General features: G+C 40.6%; 1 protein-coding gene and 3 long non-coding RNA genes across 4 annotated transcripts; 2 read left to right on the forward strand and 2 right to left on the reverse strand.

Annotated features, from left to right (window-relative positions):
* Positions 1-869: 869 nt before the first annotated feature.
* On the reverse strand, positions 870-16,136 carry LOC145439762 (uncharacterized). The gene is made up of 7 exons (XM_080317385.1): positions 15,882-16,136; positions 13,399-13,525; positions 6,860-6,944; positions 5,030-5,241; positions 4,562-4,689; positions 4,358-4,488; positions 870-1,340 (listed from the first exon to the last, which is right to left on the reverse strand). The coding sequence occupies exons 1-7, from the start codon at positions 15,928-15,930 to the stop codon at positions 1,200-1,202; spliced, it is 873 nt and encodes a 290-aa protein (XP_080173511.1). The 5' UTR covers positions 15,931-16,136; the 3' UTR covers positions 870-1,199.
* Positions 1,616-3,603, forward strand: LOC145439770 (uncharacterized). Its single transcript, XR_013915342.1, has 2 exons — positions 1,616-2,216; positions 3,081-3,603. It is a non-coding gene; the product is annotated as an uncharacterized LOC145439770 (long non-coding RNA).
* Positions 3,127-4,232, reverse strand: LOC145439768 (uncharacterized). The gene is made up of 2 exons (XR_013915340.1): positions 3,918-4,232; positions 3,127-3,450 (listed from the first exon to the last, which is right to left on the reverse strand). It is a non-coding gene; the product is annotated as an uncharacterized LOC145439768 (long non-coding RNA).
* Positions 7,248-9,580, forward strand: LOC145439775 (uncharacterized). The gene is made up of 2 exons (XR_013915347.1): positions 7,248-7,645; positions 9,183-9,580. It is a non-coding gene; the product is annotated as an uncharacterized LOC145439775 (long non-coding RNA).
* Positions 16,137-17,678: the final 1,542 nt, after the last annotated feature.

Below are 17,678 nucleotides of genomic sequence, written 5' to 3' on the forward strand. Positions count from 1 at the left end.
TCTTCCCCTACGTCGCTATTCTTACAGTGTTTTTACAAATAAAGTCGAGACAAAGGCCCGGGCAAGGACGAATACAAGGAAAGCGACGAAGAAGAGCTTAAAAGATAGCCGAATATATTATGATAAACAGACCGTACTGATAGCTTCAGCATCTTCATACTTCTCATGATATAGCATTGTGTCTTGTGTATCGCATTGTAGGCCCACATTGTTGTCCGTATTACATTAATATTATAGTTGAAGTCTGGTCAAAACACTCGTTGCATAATGTAGATAATGTAAAACTGTCGATCTACTACGACAGACAGTCGAATCATTAGTGTTTGGCAGCAGATAAATACATTGCAAAAAGCCGATATCTTGAAACCTTTTATCCGCTCGTTTTATACAGATTTCCACTACAAAACTAATGGTTCTACAAAATCTACATGGATGGTTGTTTGTTGGCCCTGACAAACAACTATTCGTGTAGTTCAACGTCAGTACAAATAACCAACGCGGTGTAAATGGATGAATTATTCATGATAATTATTTGATTCCAACCATTCCTGCAGGAGCTGGCAGGGCTTTTACCGTCCGAATAAGTCAGTTTTAATGTAGTGCTGTGGTTTCACATTACATTGATCCCAACGTCATCTGCACATATGACATTCACAACATAAACGCACATTACTCGGTAAAGTGTTGCAGATTAGCACTGCTCCGAAAAATGTAAAATTATGAAATACGCATTCATTGCAATGTTGGTCTATTCTGTGATGCATCTGCATTCCATGGTCGTATTTTGCATTCTAATTGCGACCAGAGTGTTTCAATCTGTTCGATATCGCTGATGTAGCTACGTAATATAAATGAGCCGGGGACAAAAGTTCCAAGTACAATCTGATTATTCGAACTTATTCCCGCAAAGCACTCGTAACAAAATAGCCTACAGATCAATTTCGTGTGTTATCATGAAAAGATATCTCATTAAAGACCGGATTGGGATTATCGCAATATAAAACAACCATCATAGCTCACACGGGCATAGGAATGCGTAGTCTACCGGTGAAAATAACCTCCAGTCTCAGGCGTTGCATTACTTGAATATCTAGCGCTCAAAGCGTGTATCTCGCGGACGCATATATGCAACGAATTGAAGATGTCCAAGTTATATTTCTCCTTCGGCACGGAATATCTTGAATTCCATCCAGCCTTCGTTACGCCGGTGAAATCTCGTCGGGATCTTGAGATTGGTTGGAAAGTGGCTGCATCTCCGTGTCCTCCTTAGCCTTGGTCTGGCCTTTTTGCGATTCTCGCTTTTCTTGACGGATATCTGCTCGGGCGATATCTCTTCGATGCTAAAGTGAGATCAGCAATTACAACGTCTGAAGTCAATGATCAATAAAAAGTAAATCGTCGTTCTAAATGTATCAAGTAATTGATTGATTGATTAATTAATTGGTAATCAACTCTGCAAAACATTATATAAGCATCTGTGCAGATTCGAGAACGGATGGGCGAGATGGGCATGGGCTTAGTTATGATATGATGATTAGGATTTTAAAACTAATAAATCTGCGACCAGAGAGGACCAAAGCCAATGAAGATTACGCCAGGCGTTAGCCTGTTGATATTTAAAGGTCAACTGCATCTCAAAAATGACTTTACCTTATTTCGTACATTATGTGGTTAGGAATATGAATAAAATAATGAAAATTGAAAATACCTTATAGTTTTCAAGTAATTTAAATTATAAATCGAAAAGTCAAAAAACGGAAACGAAACCATTCAGCCATGAAATGACGTCATGTAACTGACACAGCAGAAGTCTTGATACCTGGTTTGCATAAGGTTATCCCTGTTGCTGTGGATTTGAGTGTTTCAGTGTGATCATGAAAGCTGTTAAGATGAGGAATGGAGGTAGACGTTATGTCGCGTATGGCTGCTACAATACGCAATATGCGGTACTCAAAGTGTCCTTACATCGCTTTCACAAGCCATATGCCGTCAGCCGACCGGACGCCTATAGCTGAACAGTGCGGAAGACCAAAATTGCGCACAGAATCATATTCATGCGCGGATCACTTCCAACCATCTTGCTTCAATGAAGTATCCGAGATACACAAGCTAGTTGACTACCGAACACAGGCAACTATCGCATGTACTCCCGTCCACACTTTATTTTCACAGAGGAATACCGGTACTCCTCTAAAGCTACGTACTGTCCGAAATCGGTAAGTGAAAATGTATTGAGTCAGCTAGTACTATAAGACTGTAACTAACCGTTTCTATTAGTATTGACTGTGGTAGTAACGAAAGTAGTTATTGTTTGCACTCAAGTATACATGTAGAATTAAGTACGGTACCGTATATGCCTTCAAAAACTTCTGAAGTGGAAGTATTCTAAAATTAAGCCACTTCACTCATTGAATGAAGTAGTGGCATTAGTTACTGAAAAGGGAGTATGTAACCAGCTGACTGCATGACCTGATGGTTACATCGCTGACCTCCTTTTATGCCAATATGGAATAGGTGTCTCGTGCACACCAAAGATTCCACTGACTGCACACAGGTGTGACGCCGAAAACCGCCTTGGCACACCAAAGATATTGCGCTAAACGTACCGGGATTCCAACCTGGCTTTTATGGACTCCGTGGATAATTGAAAAGGACGCGACTCGAGCCAAAACTACAGAAGTGAGATGACTTGTGACTCGAAAATTTGCCACTTGGCTGCAACCCTGATAAAATCATAGACTGATGAAACTGTAGCCTATGAGTCAGGAAGCCTACTTATCATGTAAGCAGCAAAAGCAACACGATAATACCGATGATCCATTACTATATCGTAATCTATGTCCCTCTCAAGATGTTGGCAGCTCAGCGGAGATGAGAAAGTACCAGTATCACCATAACTGTCGTAAAGTACTCTGTTAACTGTTCAAAACAACCCTTATAAGATTTCACCATATTCACAAGCCATACGCATCATTGTAGGATGAAGTTTGCAATCCTTTATTTAATGATACTTGAGAAGGAATACTGCCTTCAATCTGACTGTGTTATAACACCTTGTGATATTTTTTTGCCTTCTCTAGATTACTGCAATGAAGAAGTCAATGCACTCGTCAAAACACGACCAGGAACGGCAGAGTTCATCAATTTTATTTGAGTAGCGGCATCGTCAAAATTAGCTCGGATGATGATATTGCTGGACACAAAACCCGATATGTTTCTCTTCCTGATACAGTAGCAGTGTTGATGGATTAGTTTGTTGCATTTACTATTTTCAACAAAACTATTTTCATGCGCAATGAAGCATTTCAAAATTGAAATCCTTTGAAACTACTGGATGTGACTTTTGATCGGATGGCAGTAACGACATGCGCAGGCAGGATTTTCCGTGTTGTTTTCTGCAGAATCCCCATAGCAATCGGACGAAATTCCTGTGCAGTGTTTCTCAGCTTCCTGAAAAGTGTAGTGTAAGGAAATTACTTGGCAACGGACTCGCCGTTTCATCTTAATGAGGCTCATTCACTCATGCATCAAACTAGATGTTATAATTCTGTGGCCATAATCCTGTTCATATCTATAGTAAGACATCTTCAATGCATCACCATCCCAACAAGCTGATTGAAATCATGGTAATGGTGTGATTCACTCTTATTCTGTCAGCACAAACTCTCCTTGATAGTTGTCATTTAAGCTGGCAACCTCCATATTAACACCTGTGATTGATTGTAGCAAGATTCCTAATTGAAACGAAGTAATCCACCAAATTATACATAGGCCGCTACCATACTGCATTTCATTTAGCTTTTACGCTGATCACACTACAGATTACCAACCGACCCATCATACGAAGCTGATAGGGGTTCCACTGATGTGGGATCGAGCGAATCACCACCTGAAGCGCGTCCGCATTTCATACTTACATTCAAGTACTCAGATTCAGGTTTAACACCATACAAGCGAGTCCTTCGCCATATAACTAACTCAAATATTCGCCCAGCGTCTTGGCGAACACACAATCACACATATCCCCTGTGGTGAGAATAGAGATGTCATGTACTTGACGTCACAATGCACATTCTGCTTTTTCTGTAAACATGCCAATATTGGGACTTTCAGTCAAAATTACGGCAATTTCCGATTGAGTAGAAACACGGAAAGTCGGTAATTTAGGTATAAAATAAAGTTCTGAACATGATTCCGCAAAGTTGTCTATAGAGATGCAGTTGACCTTTAACAGTTTTACTGTGTACATACGCCACCCGGTGGCGTCATGAGTACAAGTGTTGAATACACGTGTTGCACACGCCTCTCACCAAGTCTTCATGTACCAGTACCTGTATATCGGTATAGGCTTACTTACGAGATAAAAGAATGCTCCTCCAACTGCAATCGCTACTATGATCACGACAATAACAATAGTGACAACTGTTGCAGTGTGTGAAGATGGACCGCCTTCTCCATTCTCCATCCTGTCCACTGCGTCATTTACCCCTAAGAACCGGCAGGTGTTAGGTAAAGGCTTACTATGATGTATCAGACTACGCAATGTATTTATTGAACTCACTCTCTACCGCACGAATGTCATAGGGATTGAACTCTGTAGCATCGAAGAAATGATATGTATAATCCGTCTCAGGTATATCGCATGAAGTAGCTATCTCGCTCTGGCACACCTTCGCTTCCGAATAAGCTCTGCAATCAGAGTGACGTGTTAAAAGTGGGCGATTACGTATTAGACTGAACTATAATTACTACCGTATTAATAGTGTAGTTCTGACTGCGTCACTACTATCCTACTGAACAGGGATATATAGAACTCTACTGAAGCACGCCTCTCGTTCATACGTCCAAATTCTTGAATTATAACAACACGATTTTATTGCAGAGCGAAAACGGCGTTTTTAGAACACCAATTTGCAAGTGTGAAATTTCAATCGTCACCGCGTGTCGCAAATTTCGTGCCATTTACCGCTCAATGTCGAATCACAATATAGCAGCAAGTCAAATGTATGTTACTATATAATTTGCTTACTTGGCAAGAGCTGTAGCGTTTGCTCCTGAATTGCTGAACTCCCTGAGAAAAACCTGGGTGAAAGGTCGTTCGCAAGCTTCGTAATCCGAGGCTTCCTCGTCTTTGCAGTCTTCTTTAGTTACGTTCTCCATGGCGGCTTCCATGCTGAAAAGAAGTCCTTCTTCGCAGAAGTGAGATTGCTTGCCAAATTCTCTGTCGAGAAATTCTATTACCTGACAAAAAATGCAAACTGGTAACATTATGAAGTAACGATGTATCGAAATCCTATATGTTAGGGTTACCATATTTTGGAATCGGGAAAAGAGGAATTTATCCACTATATTGGCTATTAAAGCTGTAAAGGAGGACGAATTGCCGAAAAAGAGGACATTTTGGCATCCTCGGAGGATATTTTCAAAAACCAGAAAAAGGAGGACAATTCCTCCTAAAGGAGGACGTATGGTAACCCTACTATGTACGCCAATATAATAGACTGTAACATAGTCATAGACGGTCTTTCATAACTTGAAACGATATACTCCATGAATTGATGTATCAAGTCGAACCCAATCACACAATTTATCAGCATCGATTGCATTGTGGCGAGTCATCAAATTTAAAAGTACGTAAATTTACCCATTTCGAAGTGTAAGAAACTACAATATAGGCCTAAATACAATATTACCAACCAAAACTGAACTGTATTAGTTTTAATGACATTATGTGCGTAGTAGGACCGTAACAGCACTTCGTCAGCCTCCCCAAAACACTGGTCTTGGGCCCCCAAAGGCTGATAAACCAAACGTCGGGGCACCTATAGACCCCCCTCAGCGTCGTACGTTATCATAACGATAGTTTTTTCGTCATCGGTGGTTAACGAACTGTTGTTGTATGTCTAATGGCGCCTTGTGCGAAAGGAAATCAAATGCATGGTTGAATTCGGTCACCGGAATTGGAATGGCATATATTACTACCGAATTTTTAACTACTTGCACACGTGCTCAAATTTACTGTTAGTGCTGACTTAATTGGTGTCTTTGAAAATTTAGGGCCCCATAGTTTATACTTATACATCTGCGGAAGTGCCCATCCATTTAGGCGCCAATGGACAAGGGAAAATTCGACTATTCATTATTCATCTACCATGCACCAGGTCCACAGTAATTTATCTGCATTAGTTGACAGCAGTGGTTCTCTAACTGGGGGGCGCGCCCTCCTTGTGGGCGAGAAAGCATCTGAAGGGGGACGAAGCTGCGGTCAACTGGTATATTTTTTCGCGCTTCGCGCGATTTACCTCCCATTCATAGTTGTTGCTTTGTGTATAGTCTTAATTTCATGTTTGACAATTCTATCATCAACAGTCATAACCTTCCATGCCATCAAACTATCCGTTGGTATTGCTAGCATTCTGGTTGCATTTTCTGATATGACGATAAGGGGGCGCGAAATTTTTCACTATCATAAGGGGGGGGGGGGCGGGTGTTCAAAAAAGTTTGAGAACCACTGGTTGACAGAGTAAAAACTCCCTCTTTTCCCCCTCTCTCTCCATCTCCCTCTCCCTCTCTCTTCCTCTCCCACTCCCTCTCTCTCTTTCTCTCTCTCTCTCTCTCTCTCTTCATATAGGTCTAGCTCTGTCTGCGTTCAGACTTAGAGCACCATGACCGAGGTGATGGAAGTAGGCTATCCATCAAAAAAGAGAGCATCAAAGATTTAAATTAAACATATACAAAAAATGAATGCATATCGGTAGTCTGACAGAACGAGTCTCGTGAGTTCACAAAACAGTACAATGTAATCGGACTAAATTATAGAACAAACTTTTAGTGTTAAGGCTGAGGTTGGAACACTTACTTCCGCTTCTTTCTCCTCTTCGGTTGTAAAGCATTCATTGTGGATTTTTTCTTCGAAGCATTTGTGAGCGTTTTGATAAGCGGTTCTGAATAATAAAAACATACGTTACACTTGGTGCAGGTATGCTACAAGGACTATTTTCAATTAATCAAGCGATAACACCCTTATTGGTAATACAGTCCTCCTCATTTCATCCGTTGAACTTGTGCGAGACGGACTTTCAGCATTCCCGTGGCCACTTACTGGCCACGGATAATTTCGTGGCCGGCCACAGATATTCCGTGGCCGGCCACGGAAGATGCTATTCTGTGGCCGGCCATGGTGATTTTCGTGGCCGGCCATGAAATTTCCTTGGCCGGCCATGCCAAACTCATTCTCATGGCCGGCCATGACTAAATTTCATGGCCGGCCATGGCCAAATTTCATGGCCGGCTGCAATATATCAAGTTAGTATTGATGATAAGTAATGTACGTGGCCCAATCGTGGTCAAGTGCATGATCATTTATGTTCTATTATGGGCGTACAGTAAATAGAACCAAGTGAGAGCGAGAGTTTAGCTCAGTTTATATGCATTTTCACCCGAAATACCAGAAGAATATAGCGATACAATGAAACGATAGGAAGAAGATGAAACGATCTGGAATAGTCTCTATATATCAATTAGAAACACACAAAATGATGTAAAGAATGCTTTAAAAAGGGGGATATTCGCTAAATGAAACAGGAAATAATGGTATAGAAAGCTAGAAGCGGTGGTGAAGACATTATCGAAACTGGTAACTGCGGTAAGTGTTGATTTGTATATTTTTTATAGAAATAGACCTAAATATTCGGCTGACACTCGTCACAGCTAATCGTATGCAACTGCATAGAATTGGAAAAAAACAATGTATACCAGATATCTGTCTGAAAATCTTTGTAAGTTCCCCAAAAGCTGTGAGATTCACATGACATTCTGTGGCCGGCCACAGAACAGATCAGAGCTCGCTGTGGCCGGTGCTTCCCCCGTTCTGATATTGATTTTCAATAGAAAGATGTGCAATGTGCATTGTGCAGTTGCAATCGATTGTATAGTTAGTTTTATTTTGCAAATATACAAACCTACGATTAAACAATATGATGGTGATAGTGTACTTCATTTTTCAACCATGTTTATCGTTTATGATAAGTCTGCGATGCGAAGTAATACATAGGCCTATTTGATCATGTATACAAACTAGTTTAAGGATGTTGGGGCAGTTTAAAATCTTTCGTGGATTGCCCTGATGAATTTATGAATAATACACTACTGAACTGGAAATTTGTCTTAATGCACTCCAGATTTTTTCGATTTACGCTCAAGTAGACTCGACTATATACCTCCTTGAATACATAATCTATATGTTTCATCGAGATACTGGATCGGTCAATATGCGGTCATTTCACCTGTTTTCTTGTTTTCAATACTAAATACCGTAATAAAAGTACCCGAACGAATCAATTAGGGAATCAAAGAACCAAGAATATGTGGAAAATACTCTTTCAAGTTCCAGAAAAGCTGTGAAATCCATATAACATTCTGTGGCCGGCCACAGAGCAGCTCGCAGCTCACTGTGGCCGGTGCTTCCCCCTATCGAAAATGTCTTTCCAAGGACTTGTAGTTGCAAACAATTCCATAGTTTGTTATCTTTCGTATAGCTGAATAGCTGTGAATTGGATAATGTCAGGCTGATACAACCCTTCCTTTCTGTATCATGTCTATGATGAGTCCGAGATATACGGTTATATACATATTTGATTATCGTACTGCTATACAATAGGCCTACATACGACGTTCGAGATCCTCAAAATCAATGGAGCTGCACTCATATTGTTGGACGATGAGAATTGTGTCGATGAATCTATGAATATTTCTATGCTGTAGCAGCACTTGAACTTGACACACTGCAGATGTGCTATATATGTAGAATAGAGGCAATGATGTAGCCTAACCTACTCCTAATATTGGTAAAATGTGGGGCTTTGTTCCCAGAAATTTGATTTTGGTCACGTTTCCGATCCCATATAATTTGTATGTATATCCACCTAGGTGCCGTTCTTCCAGGTTGAAACAAATATTGTACGAATGAGATGCATGTCGCAGTCACTAACGATGCCGTGTATGCCAAAGGATACTTATTGATTAGGCCTACTTGGGTGCAAGGATCGTTTTGTATCGCATGTCGTTGTTAGATCAAGCTGCTAACCGATGTGGTGGGCATAGGACGTAAATGTGCCTGCTATATAATTAAAATACTGTTATAATAATAAATAACCCCAGATACTTTGCGACATCTAATGCAGCACCATCGATCGATGCGACATCAAATGCAGCGCCGTCGATCGATGAAAGAATGCTCATGCCAAGCCTGCGAATTGACCAATAGGCATGATATATTTGTGGTTGATGCAGGGAACAATGGAATGTTTCCCCAATCAATGTTCAGGGAACAATCTTGATGACAAAGACAAGTCCCAATCGTTCATTATAATTCGACATTTGAATGCAGTGCCAATACTTATCGCCGTGTAAAGTGCATCTGATCTCTCGTGCCCCTGGGTGTTTTCTGTGAAAAGCATGTATTGGACACATTGCATTCAACTACTTGTATATGAATTGTGAATAATTGTAATCATATGTTCAATTGCTTCAGATTTTGTGAAATTGGTAACGGAATAAACAAACTTTTTGTAGCAAAATATGACGGTTTCTTGACGTAGAAAAGGAAGGAGGGGCAGGGAGTCAGATTATCTACGTTTGCATCACTAATGGGCTTGGGCGATGGAGATGCGAAGAAACTGCAAGGCTATCGAGTCTGCACCACGGTTTTATCTTTCCACGCAATCCCATTGCGTTGATCGCCTGGCGTGGAAGCTGCGTGGGCACCAGTTTTAATGTAAAGACGTTTGTCTGACTGAGCAATAAGATGTACGCTCATACATTACTCTATCAAGTATTTATCTTGATTCTAAGAAGTTCAAGGAACATATGTTTCGGTGTTAGTTTACAACGCACCGCCCCAGAGTACTTTTTCAATAGTCAGTGGTAATTAAATTCATTTCTACAACAAACACAGAAGGTAAACACGTGTAAAGCCGTGCAAATTTTGAACCCATCTCTGAACTACTCAATAAAGTGGTAATGTACCTTGAGTACGTGCGATAATAGTGGAAGTCGTCTATACAAACCTTGACGCCAGCAAGTTGGTATTGCAAATGAAGAAGATCTACTCGAGTATTGTCAAATTGGATGCAAAGGGCGGATTTTCAGCCAACTAGATGTGCCAAAATCACGAACTGGCCATGAACTCGTGGCCGGCCACGATGAATTCGTATGGCCGGTTATGAAATTCACTGTGGCCGGCCACGAGACAACGCATTTTCATGGCCGGCCACGAGATATTCGTGGCCGGCCACAAAAAAATTTGTGGCCAGTAAGTGGCCACGGGAAAGCTGAGACCCCTACTGACTTGTGCCGTCATGCTGGTAGGCTACGTTGAGGGAATTAAGCTGGTGATTTGCTGCCGGCCTTGCTTATGCTGAGTTGGTAAGGTCAGGCTACTGGCTATCCGGACTGTATTGTTGATGTTGTTATGATGGACATAATTTCATTGTACAGCCAACTAGCGCTTTAAAAACAATGCAACAATTCAAGAGTCTACTCTGCACTCTGTCAAGGCAGCATATATTCATTCCTACTACATCGACATATCGTTTATTATTGTACCGCTCCAATACCATTCAAAATAATTGGTATAAGCATACTACCTTGTATAGAACATACACCTGCATTAGAAGGGATTTTGATAGTAATTATGGATGAAAATGCCGTATCCTCTTCATATGAGGATGTACATGACTCACCTAGTGAGGCAATGACATATTTGATTGATCAGCATGGCAAACCCAACATTTCTGTCGGAACAACCTTTCCTCGTGTATTTTTTCATACAGTGGGAATACTTTCATGGGAGTACGGAGCTGTATTGAAGTTCCTAATTGTTTTAACTATTTCATGTGATGAAGGGAAATTCGTTACATCGTTTGAGCCGGGAAGAAACGTTACTGTGCCGAACAGCTTATACACTCACAATTTTTTATCCAAAGGCTACATATACTGACGCTCGCCGATGGCATCAGGTACTTACTTAATAACCTCTTATATTCACATTAACGCTGATGCCCGGACATTCCTTCTATAATGTTCATGCATTTGGTAATAATTAAATTTATTATTATTAGGTACAGTCGAATCGTGTAGAGACTGAATACTGCAGTGCAGTGTGCGTGCGTATTTTGCCTGTATCCTCATTGTTGCCGCCTGTTTTTTTTCTGTCTATACTATCGCTATACAATAAACCAGTGGTTCTTAACCCTTTTTCTTCCAGCGCCCCTTTTCAGAAAATGTTGTGGTCTGGCGTCCCCCATAAGAACTGTACTAAGTACCATCGGTAAGAGGTCGAAGTCCGGTCGGTCTTTTCGGGTTGAGCCTTCACTTGGAAACATCCAATGACTACTGGACTAATTAACGGCACATGCACCATTCATATTTGTCGCCCCCTTTTATGTTATCTTTTCCTAAATCCAGTGTGCTAAGGTAGGTGTCTGAATAAAAGACTACTCCAAGTCGCTTCGGCACCCTCCTATCTTTTCATTATATCGCAATTTTGTGGTGTATTGATTTGATAAAAAAATTAACAAAAGGATGAAGATTATAAAGAAATTTCGAGATTTGACAAATTCTGTCAACGTAAATTGTCAACGAGAACTCAGGGATGTATGGAACTATTGTTCTACCGAGAGAGAGAGATATGATATTCTTTTTCGCCTGCACCATCGAGATGCTTCGACGACGGAGTTGCGATCCGGCCGTGAGGTCATCTAGTCTGCGCCCCCGTTTTTCCTTCACCGTGCTATCCGTGATTGCTGAGCGCCTAGCTGGTATGAACCGCCCGGGGACCGAACCCACGGCCTACCGATCGAGAAGCCGGACGCATAACCATTACACTATCTCGCTCGGTACTGTATAATCAATAACCATATGTCCCTATGAGAACAATTACAACATCTACTGCGACGCCATTTCTCTTCAGCGCCCCCGATATCGCCCTCTGAGGCCCCTCGTTGTCGCCCACTGAGTGTTTCCCCCTTCAAAATCCAAATCACCCGCTGGGGGGAGCTGGAGCCGAGGGTGAGAAATGAGAATCCCTGCAGTCAGACATAAACAACACAGTACAGACTAGTTGTGCGCTGGATCAGGATTACAGAACACGAATCCATCAGGATTAAAAGATCTTTTTTGGTGCAAACGGGATCAAATCAGGATTTCGATTTTTCACCCTATACCTCCATCTGGTTCAGGACATAATTCTATTTTGAAGTAGGGTTTTCAAGTTTCTGTCACGTCAGACGTTGGCGATGTTGCAAAATCGCCAAATATAGCCTACTATCGCAGCCACGACGTGGAGCGCCAGCGTGTTCTATGCATCTTCATCCTAAACATTTTGTGCAGCGGTTTGTTACTAGCACAGGTACTGCAAGCTCAATAGGCGCAATTTTATCAATGAGGTCACTGTATATGCTTTCATGAAGACTTTGCCAAGAATGTACATGTACATTACTCTGGTGCGTTGTTGTTATGCTCACGCTCAGTCACACGTTCATTGCGCAAGTATGCGAACGCGTCCTTCTGTAATGATTATAATCACTCTACTTCGCAGCTATGCCCTAGTGAATTGCATTGTCGTGTTAATTTCAGAAATATTTCTCGAGCGATATAGTTTAATCTGCAGGCTACACATCTAGCTCCACCTGTTTATCCCTGCTAGTGCTACACCTACAATAGCCGTGGGCAGAATTTTCTTGGATACGGATATTGCATGTAAAGTTTCGAAATCAGGATCAGCATTCCTACACTACATATTGCTGCAGGATCAGAATAAAACTGCTTTCCGCCTACATCTAATACGAACACGTTCGTTAACGCGGAGAGGGGTATGATCTTTTTAATATACATATGTACAATGTACATCCTGTCCCAGTTAACAGACAGTTTAGCTATATGCAATGCAGCATTGATTTGCTCATGCGTTTGTAACTTTGTATATCCGATTGATTAATTAATCTATCTTTCCAATCTCAAATGAATTTCGAATAGAGTAACTTCGTTATACATCGAAAGTTCGTCGGGACATGCATGGTAAACAACTAGGCCCATTTGGTAGAGTCAACTATAACAGGAATAACATGATAGCAAAGCTCAAAAGAGTTGTTGACTACATACAGTTTGCCGACTCCGGAGTGTACAAATTCGAGGGTTCTCACTGAGCTCAACTCTCATTATTTGCGAGCCGCGTTCTATTTTGGTCACACTTGACCTGTTACGGAGTGCGTGACTTAGAAAGAAAAGAACGGATTGAAACAGCATTACAGGTTGATTGCATCTTCATTGATATTTTGTTATTACCATCATTTAGGTGGGATACGTAGATAGAATATATATACTCATTACTCAACTCACCCACAATTCGATAGCGGCTGCTCTGATTCTAACATTTCAAGCACGAACTTGGAATCGCAATGTGCTTTCTCCAGATAGTACCATTGTGAAGAGCAACTTCCTATTCTCAATTCAGCCAGCGCCACAGCTAAACGAAAATCGAATGCAATTTTTTTCTGATCGGGACGTGCAAACGGACAATTGATTTTACACTATCATAGGCAGGGTTGCCATACCGTCCTTATTTCTAAGATTTGTCCTTATTTTGAAGAGCCACGTCTTAGAAAACTCAACTGTCCTTATTTCTAAGAAATGTCCTTGTTTTCGACTTGCGTCCTTATTTTGTCTTATTTTTAACAACTACAGAACTTCGATCATTTTCCTCTGGTATCTGTGTTGCAATATCTGCAATTGTGACATTGACCTGGAGGCCATATGAAAAACACCGCTATTTCAACTTATATTGATACCCCAAAACACAAGAAGTGTGTCAGCTGCTGCTGAGGATACCTAGGGCATTCCATGCTGACAAAAACCAGCAATCATTCCTCACCGACGATTCCACATCGCAAGGAGTTTGCTTCGGCCAGGACCAAGACTACAAGCTTTGTTACTGGAGATCTTGCTCCATACACTCAAAAATGATTTTGTCTGAACTTGGTGTAGCCTACAGCCTTTTCCCATATTGGTTGACGCCTCCAATCACAGCGAGGTGAAGAAGTTTGGTTTATCACCCTATGGGGGCCCAAGACCATCGTATTGCTGTTTATTTATTTTTTTTGGGGGGGGGGGTGACGAAGTGCTGTTTCGGCCCTGAGTAAAGGTAAACCTAGACCTGAGCGGTCGGGCTATTTTGGAAGCTGATTACGTTCAACATATTCGTAAACCCTAGAATAAATGCAAACGACACCCCCCCCCCCCCCCCGTTTGGAACCACTATCTTTGAATAAAGCATTTAAGCAGCCTTAACGATCTCTAAGAATGTACCATATACCGTTCTCTTATAATTACATTACAATTACAATTAGGCTTATTCCAATAAATGAAGGTTGTTTTTATTTATCTTTTATTGCAGTTCTTGCGAGGGTGGTAGTCTCCATATTAAAATCAATAAATGTGATATTAAATCGCGCGCAATTCGAAGAAAAATATCATGCATCAGCATAAATACATTCCCCCAGAATATTGTTTTTATGCTGATTTACGGAAAAATTATGAGCCAACGTCCAGTCTTCAAAATTCTGGCATTTGACATATTTTAGAAATTCCTCCCGGACGCTACTTTGAACAGTGAAATTCCGGACATGTCCGGGAAATTCCGGACGTATGGCAACCCTACACTATCAGGAATATGAGAACAAAACAATGACGTCATCGCAGTCGAATAATTTCGTCGTGGTTTTGTGGTCGACAGAATGTTGTTTGGTGGCGTTTGAATCAATATGTATATGTATTAGGAATAAAGTATATACTTCCTACTTTTCCCGGTAGCCTACTTTTGTTCGGGTGCTATCATTTTCTGAGGTCTTAGGTCTTCCACTTTTAATTCTACAGTTCTGGAAGACACTGTTCTTTTACTTCTTAAACTTTTGTAGTAGAAAATATAGTTTTGGGTGAAATTTCTATCCCTCGTTTTATGAATAAAGTCATCATAACCTTGGTGAAAATAACACATAATATGGAGTCGATTCCACCTATTCATACCAATACTACCATCATGGAGAGATGCATCTCGTAAATTTTCAATTTTTGTCAGGCTACTTGCTTAACCAATGCCTTTCGACCCATTCGTATTTCCCCCGATAACGGAGCGGTTTCAGCCGGCTCCGGCTTTGGAAACCAATATATTTGCAGTTGTGCTTGAGAGTAGATTACGGCATAACTTTTACCTCAACTGATTACTATATTGATCATGCACCTCTGAATTTATACATGGTTTTCATGGTCAATTGGTCAGTATGGCACATACGACTCGAGGATGAAAGGCGTCTATATGAGTTGTCGCACTATACTGAGTTTCTGTCGCTCATCATAACATATGTGCGAGTAAATGTCAGCACATTGATGATATCACCAGATTGAGAGTGTATCTAGTTCATTTGGGATCAAAATCTACCCGTTTACATCATCGTCGAATAAGCCAGTACAAAGTATGATTTTACTAAAACTAGACTAGGTCTTTGAAACCTCATGCACGTACAAAAACTAGATGAAAATTGTTTGTATTCCATAAGAAACATCCAAAAGTGAAGTAATATAGTTGTAATCCTATTGTTTCCTCCCATGAATACGACTGTGGCGAAGGAACGCATATGGTGTTTGCGAATGGATAATATTGATTGCAATACTTGATTATATATTGTAGGACGCACGTCAGGCAGACATGAAACAATATACGAATACAGGATGTAGGTTAAGCTAGAGCGGCAACCATTCCAGGGCCCTGATGGATATATATTCTTGTGCCATTAGATACTGATAAGTCAAATAAGGAGAAATCTCACTTGATACGGATGCGAAGCAAATAGCGACGAGATGTAATGATATCCTCATGTCTACTGAAAATAATTCCCTCACTTCAAACGGAAACAATAACTTCGAAATAAAGCAATTCTCTCTGCACAGATTTGAAGAATAAATTACGTGTGTGTTTCCTGGGAGGCGGTAGATTATACTGAGGAAAGATCAAAGGAATTCCGTATCCGTCTGAAACTGCAACGAATTGGTTGAAACAACATTTTAGGTTATAAACACATAGGTTTAGGTTATATAGTGATGTTGCAGTCATAACATGATAGTTGAACTGTAGCTTGTCATATTTACGAATTACTCAGTCATGACATTTTATAAAACATAAATATTGCCCGACTGAGGCTTACAGCATTTACAAGTGAAAAATACAAAAAAATCTTATTATTAAATCACAGTGACAAGGTGAGATCTTTTCAACTATTCACACTACAGCACCGGTCGATTGATAATGAAAATTTTCATGACGTAATTGCTGCTGTTGCATTGTAGGTTCATTGACTTCACTTTGTGTGTTGTTAGCCTACTAACTGGCTTTGTTGTAACAATTAGAAGAGCTTCTTGGAGGTACATAACTTCAATACACAATTGAATATATATATTCACACTGCAATGAACCCGAATATTTTCGGCTGACACTCGTCAGCGGTAATCGTCAGCAACTATAGTAGAGAATTGGAAAGAACATTGTATATCAACAATCGTATCACCAAATATGACGTCACCGGCATGAACTTTAAAATAATCGGGGCGAAGAGATCGCTTAAGCTCAATGTACTGTTTTTAGAGGGCACACGAACTCCTTCTGTTGGCACAAACTTAGTTGGCGTATTTTGATAAAGGTAGACTCCAAGGCACACAAATGAAAATGAGAACGGCCACTCTCGTCGACGCGAAACGATTGGTTACTTCTGAGCGTAACTAGCACGGTCAGGTAGGCCCGGGACCAAGCGAGGCTCTTTACTGGCCTATAAACGCAGATAGATAAATATGCCATGACTAATATGATAAGATACCGTTTGACATACAAAGGGAGGAAATACATCCACGGTATTTCACCGTGCTGGTTGCTTGTGATGTTGTAGCAATACTGAGATTTTATAACAATTCGACAAAATGCGATATACCAGGTCGATATGGGAGCATTGAACACGAAACAAGTCTTTCGGGCTCACAAGTTCGGAAAAGCACGAAACAATACCTTCATGTAGTTGATTTAGTCACTAAAAGCTTTTAAACAGACTCTGATGTGATAGTCAAAAGCTAGGTCACAACTCGGTGTTTACATCAGGGGTTTCTCAACCAGTTGGCCATTAGCCTTTTTCGTGGGGGCGTGAAACAATTAAAAATCATCATTTCTATTTTCCAATGAAAAAAGAAATAAATTTAAATTCAAGCTGCGAGATGAGATGGCAAACTACTTGAGCTTTCAGAACGATTGTTTGAGCATGTTTTGGGCAAAACTAAGCAAACCGTAGCCTAAGCTTAATGAAATGGTCATGCCATTATTTCTGAAGACGAAGCAGCGCGGTCGGCGTCTTGGATATTCAATATGACTAGCGACTGACTCTTTCCATCAGAAAACCAACAATTAAGATATGGCATAAATAAGCATCAGCATTACATTAACTGAGCAACTACTTAATGTACTATCATATTTATTGTGCATTGTATTTATATTATTTTATCGGTCTGACTATCGGTAGTGGATAAACCAGTTTGTTAATTAAATTAACCTTTCCTATTATATGTCATAATTTAAAGGTCCACGG

This window comes from Botryllus schlosseri, chromosome 5 (genome assembly GCF_051294905.1).
Source record: "Botryllus schlosseri isolate E-star chromosome 5, Bs_hap1, whole genome shotgun sequence".
Lineage (NCBI taxonomy): Eukaryota > Metazoa > Chordata > Ascidiacea > Stolidobranchia > Styelidae > Botryllus > Botryllus schlosseri.

What these genes read in the sequence shown, in the direction of transcription:
- LOC145439762 (XM_080317385.1), bottom strand. Translation starts at nt 15,930, where the DNA reads ATGAGGATATCATTACATCTCGTCGCTATTTGCTTCGCATCCGTATCA. An exon ending in TGACATTCGTGCGGTAGAGA is followed by an intron (nt 4,489 to 4,561) that starts GTGAGTTCAATA and finishes GCCGGTTCTTAG; the next exon opens with GGGTAAATGACGCAGTGGAC. An exon ending in GAGGAGCATTCTTTTATCTC is followed by an intron (nt 1,341 to 4,357) that starts GTAAGTAAGCCT and finishes ATCTCACTTTAG; the next exon opens with CATCGAAGAGATATCGCCCG.